The 11,471-nt window shown below is 40.8% G+C and overlaps 1 protein-coding gene across 1 annotated transcript; it reads left to right on the top strand.

Annotated features, from left to right (window-relative positions):
• Positions 1 to 6,132: 6,132 nt before the first annotated feature.
• Positions 6,133 to 11,471, top strand: LOC128459024 (somatostatin receptor type 5). The gene is made up of 4 exons (XM_053444119.1): positions 6,133 to 6,472; positions 7,833 to 8,559; positions 8,685 to 9,029; positions 9,519 to 11,471. Exons 2-4 carry the CDS (start codon positions 7,879 to 7,881, stop codon positions 9,591 to 9,593), a joined length of 1,101 nt encoding a protein of 366 aa, XP_053300094.1. The 5' UTR covers positions 6,133 to 6,472; positions 7,833 to 7,878; the 3' UTR covers positions 9,594 to 11,471.

The following is an 11,471-nucleotide window of genomic DNA, read 5'->3' as shown; positions in this document are numbered from 1 at the left end:
GGAAATGCTATGTACTGGAAGAGAAGCTGTATGTTCATCCAATCAATGACAATCATCCAGCGTCTGCTCTCTGTATCTGAACACTGGTGGTGCTGGTTGACAATGACAATCGTTAAATACTATCAGTGGAGAAATGAAACCTTGGTTCTATAACTGAATAATAACCATAATCAATTAAATGTATTGTTTCCATATATATTTTTATATATATATATATATTTATAAGTTTCTCCTTTAATTTGTCATCCCTCTGTAGAGCTAATGAAACATTTCTAGTGTTATTGTTATCATTAGATATTGCTATTATCATTATTTGATATATTTCATTATATATTCTTTTCTGATACATTACATTTCTGTTTTCTTTTTCTAGCTGACACTTTTATCCAAGGTGACTTACAATAAGTACATTCAACCCCATACACAGGGTATACAGGACCCCCCCCCCACACACACACACACACACACACACACACACACACACACAAACACCCACACACACACACACACACACTTTTAAAACTGATGCTCCACCCACGGCTGACTGAGCTAAAACCAAGGACGGAGAGGATTGAGGATATTTCCAGCTATTTCAAGTATGCGATAAAAGCACCAAACCTTTCTTCCTTCATTCATACCAATATTCTGATAATGATGGCGGATTTATACAGACAAGAAACCTGAATGAATGACTCTGTGTTGTCTCATCAACAATAAACATCAGATAGATTTTGTCCTTACAAACGAAAATAGAAAAAAAATCTTCTTACTCATTTATAAGTCACCTCAGGTTACTGCGATAAGGAAAACAATTTAAAACACTTCATCCTTATTGTCCAAAAATAATGCAGGTCCCCTTTGGGACAATAAGTGACGAGACGCATCGCCTCTCCCGTCCCATTAAATCAGGCTCATGGTGAAGAAACTTAATGTGATCTTTGAATTTAATTCCCACTCAGACCGACCATGGTAGAATTATCTGAGAGAAGTGGCATCATGTCAAAGCAGCTTGAGCCTAAGTTGCATTTTAAATTAAAAATATCTGATCGTTCGGGGTGAAATCAGCCAGTAAGATTTTTCTCAATCTTGTAATTCCTTTTAGTGTATATCCATGAAATTACACATTTTGCCTATATGTGCATATAGTAGTAGTTGACACGATACATGTCCCTGGAGCCCAAGCAGTTTTTAAACACCCTTGCCTGAGCCACTAATGGGATCCACTGAGGTGAGTCCAGAGGATGACTGTAGCTGTAAAAGGGTAGCGCTGGATGAGTCACTCATGTTCACACCTACTCTGTTTCCTTTTTCGTGATCATTATCTTCCATTAAACTTCTCCTCTGATTAGTGGCCTTTGACTCAACTGTGCAGCAACTGTGCAGCAATCAGAGACGCTCAACCCCTTTCTGGACAATGTGAAAATGAATCACCGCCAATTTTTGGGGGGCTACTTCAAAAGTGTGACAGGGGGAAAAAATGCACACACCTTGAAACGCATGTAAAGTCTAATTATTGTGTAGTTTACGTTTTTTTTGTTTTGTTTTAACCTGCTTGTCTGTTTGGCCTGTGGAGGCTGGCTGCAGCTTTCTTTATGAGACTAGTAAAGTGACCTTTAGAAATCAAGCAGAGGAAAGTAGAGACAGACTGCAGGCCTCTGTCTGCAGAACCCTGACGCATCGCCAACTCTGCTGCACAAAGATCTGTTCATCTCATCGACTCATACGAAGAACCCCAAACTGGACAATCAGTCCAGACAGCTTTAAAGAACTGTGGAACACAGGTCCATAGTGTCAAACCATCAAACTACGTCACGTGATGGAGATCATCTAATGGTCAGCTCTCCTGCTGCTCCTGATTGTTTCCTATCCTAGAAGCCAGTAAACATCGTTTTTCATTTAAAGACTAACGCTTGTGGTCACGACTTCTTCTTTTACAGAAGATTTCAGAGCAGATGATTACTAAAGGTTTGGGATTAGGGTAAGTTAAGGGTTTCTTTACATAAAAGCACAAGTTCCATCATACTGCACTTTCTGGATACGTCACCGATTTTTCTCTCACATTCACACACTTGACTTGAAAAGCAAATATTTTGAGATGGTTTTAGTTTGTGCTGATGCACCCCTTCTGCAGGCGGGGGAGGGGGGGGGGATAAATACAGGCTGTCACTTCCATAAAAAAAGAATGATGCTTAATGAAGTGTCTTTTTGGAGAAAATCTATTCTTCATTCACCCACATAGTGTCATGACTTGTCATAATGTCCTAATTATGATGGCCCTGCGCAGAAGAACAAAGGGGCTTTGTGAGAGGGGGTTTTATAACTTTTGAGCCGTATGAAAACGAAAACCTGCAAACACTCCAATACCTTCAGCAACGGAATCATTGATGTTTGAGTTATTGTCTCAATATTTTGAGGAATGAGCCTGGAGCTTGGCATTTTGTTGTTTTTAAACTGGAAGTAACCATATTTGGAGGAGCAGGGGTGGAGCCTGTCTGAGAGCTCGAGGACACTATATAACAGGGGTTTTCAACTGGTTTTGTCCGGGGGACCACCATTCTGACTAGAAAGTATTCCGCGGCCCACTGATGTGCCTACGTGTGTGTGTGGGTGTGTGTGTGCGTGCGTGCATGTGGATAGAAGGAAGTTTTAACATTTGGTTTTCCATGTTGGTTTTACTTAAAAATCTCAAACAACTCTAGGTATATCTACTTAACAAATCTAGAAAAATCTGTGTAAAAAAACAACAAAAATGGTTGATTTTCAGTGCTTAAGAATTGAAAACTAAATTTAAATGCAGTTTGTAGTTGTACCCATCTCAGAACCATATGTACCTCAATATATAATGTTCATGACTTAAATGTAAAGATGTGTAGCTGACATGTTGAGAGAACGTTAAAGTAACGGTGCTCAATAACAATCATGGTTTGTGCCAATTGCAGGGGCGTGCTAAGGCCCGATTTAAGCTTGTCTATTCATTCTGTTGGGAGAACTGCTACTGGATAGATGTAAGTGTTATAACTCTCCTAAGAAATTGTTTCTCGACCAGCGAACGTGGTAAAGTTGAATGTTATTGCAATTAATTGTTTTGGCTATTATGCCAATTTATTTTTGACTTATTACAAAGTACTTGTTTTTCGCTCTTTTGTTTTATTTAATATTTTCATTATTAATTCTGCCCTTTTGGGCCATCTTTTTGGGAAAATAAAAAATTCCCATCACACAAACTACATCTCCAACACCTCCTGAGAGTTTTTCTACCTAGGTCAACCGCTCTTCTACATCTCCCTTTAACACGCATGCACAGGGGAAAAATACTGGCAGTTTCTAGCCCCAAGCCAGTTTCAATATTCCCCTAATCACCTTTAATTATTTTAGACATATTTTTCTTATTTTAGATATTTTTCACGATATTCAAGAGTAATCTGGAAATGTGTTGAAATATCAAAGTTAATTTTGCAGACCCCCTGTAATGCCGTCGCGGACCACCAGGGGGCCGCGGACCCCTGGTTGAAAACCCCTGCTCTATAAGATAACAAAGCCTAAAACGGTGACTTTATGTATTTAAATAACATTAAAATTCCATCTAACTTCATAACATAAGTTCAATGTGAAGGTTCACATTTTATTAAGTGTTTTCTATCACGTTGAAAAAAAAAGTACATAAATATACACATTAAAAAATACTTTTTATTTCATCAAATCTGATGTAATTGAAATACATACACTCAATCATTATGACATTGCTGTCAAACATGGTATCCACAATGCAAACTGTGCTTTAACGTCTATTTAACACTAAATGGGACCATGGTTTATAAACGGAACATCATGCTGCATTAAACATAATATGAAACTAGTGATTGAGGCGATAAACTCTGATGTTTATGACGTTATAAACCAAGTTAGAAATCATTTTCTCACAGACGGAACACAGGCTTCAGGCACTTCCCTTTTGGCTCCAATATGGACCTAGCGTCTAATTTCATATGCAGTCACTGTTGACTATTAAAACAGCTTCACAACAGACACATTTAGTTTTTTAGAAGTTTATTTCATCCCCTGACCTCAGCCCGTTGTGTGAGCCACAGAATCGCCCCTTTGGACCTCACCTACATCACCTTCTTCTTTCTTACACCTTCTATCAGCCCCTTAGCTCCACACTCATGCACACAAACAACTTTCAGGCTCCACACGACAGATCCTCTGCGCCACCAAGACTTGCACTTCTGTACTCGATCAATCCTTGCCAGAATTCTTGACACCGTCTTGACATAATCTCCCTGCACATGCCCACAGAGAGGAAGCTTTATATGGAAAGGCGAGAGCTGCATGAAAACTGCCTGAAGCCGGTGTGACTCAAGTGAGCAAGGGAGAGAAAGTTGGGAGAAGGAATCTGGGCTGATTCTCTCAGATATTTTTGAACATCTTGGAGATAGAGAATTGAAATTAAATCAAATTCAAGAAGACAATTCATGTCCGTATCTAATAAACGCAAATTACAAAATTTTTACCATTAAAACTATGAACCATGTAACGTAATTTAAAGATATAAAGAGCTGAAAACAATAACATCCATTCTCGTGCCACTACTATGATTGTGTATTGGTGATTACTTTTCATGTGAAAGTGTAAGCAGACTGTCATGCATCATTGATGGCTTGTGCACGCAGTGTGGGAGTACTTCTATAGATTAGTTCAGATGAGGCTAACAATGCAATTAGATCAATGCTGTATAATGTAATAAAAGTGAGTGGCTGTATCTGGAAATTTAAAAAGGCAGATTGGAGACTTTACTGATTATGAAACCTCTTTTCCCCTGTTATTTTTCTGATGAGAAGTTGTATAGATTTATTTTGACTTGTTGGAGCTATGGGGTCTGAGTGCTATTCAAGTTTTGACCTTTTAAATGCATAGTTTTTAAATTACCCCCACCAAGGCTGTTATATGTTCATCTGCCTGTCTGTCTGTCTGCCTGTCACTAAGACTGAGCAACACTACACAACAGATGACATAAAATTTGGATACAGTGTGGGTCAGGAAAGAACACGCTACATTTTTGTGTGGCCAAATTTTTTCACTTTCGTGAACATTTGTCTTTTGCAAAACTTTCATAGATCTTGATGAAAAAGAATCGGGCATGTTTAGGGGACTGATATTCCCCAGCATTTGACATTTACTTCAGATTACTTGTCATGACTTCGTCACTTGACCTTTTATTTTTATAATGGCACCTGACTTTGTTGACCTTCTCAGTTACAAAAAGATTCACAATTATTGATACATTTCTGTCATATTACAGACATTTTATTGTGTGTGCCACCTTGAAAATGAGGCCTGGTTTTATACGCTGTGTAAATTAAACACTTTATTATCCTTCCCTCGTGGTGTTTTCACTCACCAGTCTCATAAATATGACCAGTTGTTCTTCTTGGAACCAGTCAAACAGGACCCACATAGTGTGAGACGTCATCAACCTCCCGCTGCCCCTTATCAACCCCTTTGATGCAGGAATATAGTATGTACTGTTGTCTAAACACACACACACACACATACACACATACAGGTACAGATGTTGGTGCATGCATTTCACAGACGCACATACATGCACACACAAATCTCTTTTAACTGTTTAACAGATTGGTTTGAAACACATATAACTAAAGCATTTGTGTGTGACAACCTGGTGTTAACATGGCACTGACCTGGATGGAAAGAACTTGTAGCTAATTGCTCAAAAGTCGACAGCTTTCCCAGACAATTACCGTCAAATCCCTCAATCTCATCCTCTCACCAACATTTTTCCCAGTTCATCCTAATTCCTCTCTCCCTGTGACTCAGGTGTCCCCCCAGACCACCACTAAGGTGCTTCATTCCCAAGGTTGAATATGGGCATTGCTCTATTTCTCCTCTGTCTATCCTCTTTGTCTCTCACACACAGCAAGGAAAGTTAAAATCAGGATCTTTTTCATGATTGACCGGAAGACTTCAGCTAAAGTCTCTGCTGCACAGGAACAGAAGAGAACGGAAAAGATGGCTGTATTTTGAGCTTTTACGCAGTACAGTGGTTTGGGCTGTGAGGTGAATGGGTGGGACATACAGAGGCTGCTTCAGTGACGTTCTCCATATAAATACTGGCAGTGCGCGGAGGCACAAACAGACCCTGAGGTTAACTTGGAAGGAGCTGAGGACGGCGTTTCACCATGCAGAGAGGATTCCCTTCAGAATTTGAACTGTGAGGGGTAAATCCTGGAGAATCAGACACACCGTGCCATACATGCGCCGCGGGTGATGGAGATGTAATCGTGCTGTCATCAAGAAAATGCGTCAACATGAAAAGTCAAGTGTGAGCTGGATTCTGAGGGGACAGGAGCGACGCAGCTTGATTTCAACCTCACGCAACGTATGAATACTTCAGGAGACGCGCATCACAGCAGCGCATAGTGGAGAGGAAAAGGCGCACGGGAGCGCACAGGTAGGTGGCATCCCGGCAAAGAATCTCACAGCATTCAAGAGGAAAGAAATGTGTTTATCAAATAATATTTAATCTCCTAAGATTAAAATTAAAGATGTGGGCGTGAAATATCTCAAATGTGTTTGTCATCATATTTATTTTAGTGGTTTATTCTCTAACAGAGGATGCGTGGGTCTCTGCTTACAGTTGGGTGTATAAACCTCACATTTAATGACCCGGGCATTTTTTTATTGGTTCCCACGTTTAAGGGCAATAGCTGTTATCGTTTTGTTAGAGAGAAATGTCAAACCCGATGCAGTTTGAAGGGGACTCGGAGTGTTTGTTTTCCCAACAACACGCTGCGGGCTGCGCGTCACTCCCGTGTTTTGGAGCGCGGTTCAGTGGATCTGCGCGTCACACCGTTTATTTGTGCAACACGTTTGCTGAGCCTCGGGTTGCAATGTCTGACACCTGACAGTTATAAGATGGTCATGACTATTTCAGGTCAAGCACAAGGTAAGGACGTGCGCTGCCCCCCCCCTCCTTCTTAAAACACTTTGGCTGAAAACGTATATCTTTTTTCATTTTAGCTTGTAGGAAGTAATTACACTTCATTGAAAAGATCAAATCCCATCCTCAAACTGTTTTCCAAACATGCAGGCCGTCAAATACACGAGTGATTGCTAACCTTTATTTTTATTACAACAAAAGAAATGATTTGGAAAAATCTAAATGGGGGCAGAAGGACACAGATCCGGGCGCATAAAAGTCACCTCGACTGAAGTTAACAATTAATTTGTAGTTGCAACTTCTTTGTGTTACTCTTCACTTCCTGTTGAATCTTTACGCACCGTGGGGCACGACTTCATCTTTCAACCGAAGCTTCTCTGTAGAACTCTGCTCTCAGTCTCCACCATACATGGACCCGACTTAGATACAAATAATAAGAGTAATTCACATTTGAACCCCAGTGAAGAATTTGTCTGCCATTGTATACAGACGGGATTTACAAAGTCATTAACCTTTACGAAATATGTTTTTGTCATTTACATTTGCCTGCGTTGCAGTGCAGCACTGAGGATTTTTGTTCCCTCCGGTTAGGCAATCTAAGTCAATGACAGAGAATATATTTGAGACCTGCTCAACTAATGTCTTCTTCGAAAGGGCTACTTCCCATTCAGAGATATTAATGTTGACCCCAAACCCAGACAGTTCAATGGAACGGTTTTGTTCTCTTTTGGTAAAAATGGACATCCTGCCAAGAGTGCGGCCATGTGTCAGTGGGTAGGGTGAAATTCCTTAGAGCACCTCTTCAGTTATTGGTTGTTGTAATGTATCCCACATAATAATTGTAGCTGGTGTCTGTCTTTTCTCTTCTAAGGTACTTCCTACTGTAATCCAATCGGATTAGCGATTCCTCCTTCAACATGGATGGTTTCAACTGGACGTCGACATCTGTGAACGTCACAGGGGCCTCCTCCAAGCTCCACCGCAACTACACCTACAACAATTCCTCAGAGACGCAGGCGCCAATGCCCTTCGGCGTGGTCACCGCTGTCATCTACCCCATCGTCTTCGTCGTGGGATTTCTGGGTAACACGCTGGTCATCTATGTGGTGGTCCGCTACGCCAAGATGAAAACTGTAACAAACATGTACATCCTCAATTTAGCCTTGGCGGACGAACTCTACATCTTGGGAATTCCCTTCCTTGGGACTAACAGTGCACTTTCCTATTGGCCATTTGGGGATTTCTTCTGCAAGGTGTACATGACTGCTGACGCCATGAGCCAGTTTAGCTCCACCTTTTGCCTAACGGTAATGAGCATTGATCGCTACCTGGCCGTGGTTTATCCTATTCGCAGCTCCAAATGGCGAAAGCCAAAGGTGGCCAAGGTGTTCAATGGCATGGTGTGGGTTGTGGCCTTCCTGATCGTGCTGCCAGTCACTATTTACTCGCATGTACAGGAGAATTTTGACACCTGCAACGTGACCTGGCCTGATCCAACAGATTTGTGGTCCATTGTCTTCATCCTCTACACATCCATCCTGGGCTTCTTTGGTCCGCTCCTTGTCATCAGCCTCTGCTACCTGATCATTGTCATCAAGGTAATTGGTCAGATAAACCAGGACTCCTGCTTTTGATTGTGTCTATTGGAAATGTTATATGTTTCCAGCGGGGTTCTGCTCTCATGGTCTCACAAAGCCTTTCCAATCCACCATCTGTGTTTCAGGTGAGGTCTGCAGGTGTGCGTGCAGGCCTGACTAAGCGGCGGAGGTCGGAGCGCAAGGTGACGCGTATGGTGGTGGTCATCGTGTTGGTGTTTGTTCTTTGCTGGCTGCCCTTCTTTACTGCCAATCTTGTCAACCTGGTTTATATCATCCCTGAGACCAATTCAAACGCCACAGTCTACTTCTTCCTGGTCATCCTCACCTACGTCAACTCCTGTGCCAATCCAATCCTCTACGGCTTCCTCTCCGACAACTTCAAGCAGAGCTTCCAGAAAGTGCTCTGCTCCTACAAACCCAATGGCGTTAGCACCACGGACCAGATGAGAGGCAGACAAACCGCCACCAAGGTAAACCACAATGTTTTTATAATCTAATAAAATCAATAAAAATATAGAAAATGGAAAAATAGAAAATGTATAATATGCATAGGTTTAAACTTTTATATTTCATCCAATACTGAACGTTAAGTTGTTCATACAGCAGCTCAACTAAAGTGTGCCCCCCCCCCCCCCCCCCAAACTTTCCCAATATTTTCTCTTCAATACCTTTTCATATGATCCTTCCAGTATGTCATAAAAATTCCAAGATTAGAGATGGTGTCCCAATAATGATTTGGGAAACGGAACTATTTCTCTGGATCTTCATCCTCTCCGGTGAACCATCTGAATTACCTGATGGCCCAGTAAACCCAGCAAATAAATTTGATTTTCTGATGATCACCTTACTTTTCTTACATAATTAATTTAATAATAATGGAGTGTTACACAGACCATTAATGATAAGGTTTCTCCTTCTGTCTTTGTAATGTCCTACAATGTCTATGTGTGTTTCCTCAGGCTGTCCAGATGGAGGTTGTTGACTGCCGTGACGCGGAGCCTTTCACCTCAAAAACAGTAGTGAATGGTCAGTGAATACTGCGACCCGCCATGTACCGGTGTGGTAACTACCACATGGAGGTCAGACAGTTTACCCCTGGATATTTTATTATTCTGTACGTCCAGTCTTTAATGCTAACCCTAACCCTTCCTCTCTGACTGGGACATTTCTTGAAAAGGACCCGAGGAGAACCCTGGAGAGAAAACTTCTTACAGCGTTCATCACTAAGCATTTTTGTTTGTACTCTATGGGCCTGATCTACCAAGATCCCAAATAAAAAGTGCTAAATTGCGTTTGAATTATAACAGATCTCACGTTTGGTTGATGGCCGCTGTGCGGGTGATCTACTAACAATAATTGCGTAACTGATAACAGGTGCAAACATGGTGGAGGCAGTTATATAGTGTTTTGCGTGCGTTACTGGTTTCCGCCATGGACTTTTAAGGAGAGCAGAGATTCCATGGAATTGGAGGTGTTAGTGGAAGAGGCAAACAAACATGTTGTTGAGCTACAGCAAAGAAATATTAACAACGCTGTGCTGATTAGCACCTACCTTTCCAACATTCTAAATATAGACGCAGTCACAATCCCTGCAGTTATTTTCAGGCTTTGTAAATCACATTGCATGGGATCAATTAAACTATTTGCATCTACTCATCCCAATATTTTGTGCCCTTGGGTTGAAACGCCCGATATTGCATATTCATTAAGGCAAACGTACTAAATGGACAGTTTGTGTTATTCTGACACCGTTAGTAGATAAGCTTGCATGTTTTTTTGCGGGTGAAATCAAGGTTTGCATACGTTTTCCCACGTGCAAATCTTTAGTAGATCAGGCTCTATGTGTTTGTACTGTTACCATATTGACTGCATTGTAGGCCTCAAAGTGTGTGTATTGATGTATGATCTCAAAAGTCATAAAATCCTGGTCATTCTCAAAAAGCTTTAGGTATAACCAGACTTTTATTGTGAAACAGGCATTCATTCATTTTTGTATTTGATCACATTTTAGTGAGAGTTCTTGTTGTCTGATCTGCTTTGATTTGAGAATGTTCATTATTTCATTTGACCTGCTACAACCAGAGAGATCACTGTTCTGCAGGTTATTGTAAAGTTGGTTGAAATGTGTTGAGTGTCATAACAAATCTTTTTGGTAATATCTCCTGCTCTCTCACATTGCTGACCACTGACATTGGTGGAGGGATCGTTTTTCCATCCTTTGCAACATGTCATATCCTCACTCACCAGTTATCTGAGCTTGACTGGACCGTTAAGGCTGACATTTCATACCCACATCATTGGGAATGTGCGGGACAACACTGTTGCGTCTCCATAGTTGTAACTTGAGCCAAGAAAAGACCAAATTTGAGCTCATTCGAAAAGCTGGAAATAGAGATACGAGGTATTTCTATTTGAAACACTGTGTATTTTAAATTTGATCATTTTGAACAGACTGCGGATTCATGATGCTCCTACATAGTTTTGCGATTATGAATTATAAACATCTGCTCATGTTGCTTTAATCCAACGCAGAACAATGTCGGCTGCTGACATGAAACACAGATCATTTATTGTGCATTCATGTCTTCACTAATGTCTTAGTTTGATTTTGCCGTAAATGTTTTCTGCAACACTTACCAGACGGAGGAAGAAGATGAAGAAGTGTATTTTTTTCCCAATGAGCAGACAACTGGTAAAAATGTTGATTTACTTTGTGTTATGACTTTAGGACTTAGACTTACCACCGAAATAAAACATTTACAATCAGAAAATCTGTTGCAAGCACAGAATAGAGAGACGGTTTCCAGTTTCCATGTGGGCTAACTTTTGTTTGTTGTTGGTGTTGGGGTTTTGTTTGATTTTCCCCGGCATAATGATATAGCAATGTTAATAAATGTTACAGTGTCATTTAA

The sequence above is a fragment of the Pleuronectes platessa genome, chromosome 16, assembly GCF_947347685.1.
Source record: "Pleuronectes platessa chromosome 16, fPlePla1.1, whole genome shotgun sequence".
NCBI classification, from domain to species: domain Eukaryota; kingdom Metazoa; phylum Chordata; class Actinopteri; order Pleuronectiformes; family Pleuronectidae; genus Pleuronectes; species Pleuronectes platessa.
This window is presented reverse-complemented; position numbering and strand designations above follow the sequence as displayed.

Coding starts and splice junctions, on each gene's coding strand:
- LOC128459024 (XM_053444119.1), top strand. CDS start 7,879: ATGGATGGTTTCAACTGGACGTCGACATCTGTGAACGTCACAGGGGCC. Junction 8,560..8,684: donor ACCTGATCATTGTCATCAAG/GTAATTGGTCAG, acceptor TCTGTGTTTCAG/GTGAGGTCTGCAGGTGTGCG. Junction 9,030..9,518: donor GCAGACAAACCGCCACCAAG/GTAAACCACAAT, acceptor GTGTTTCCTCAG/GCTGTCCAGATGGAGGTTGT.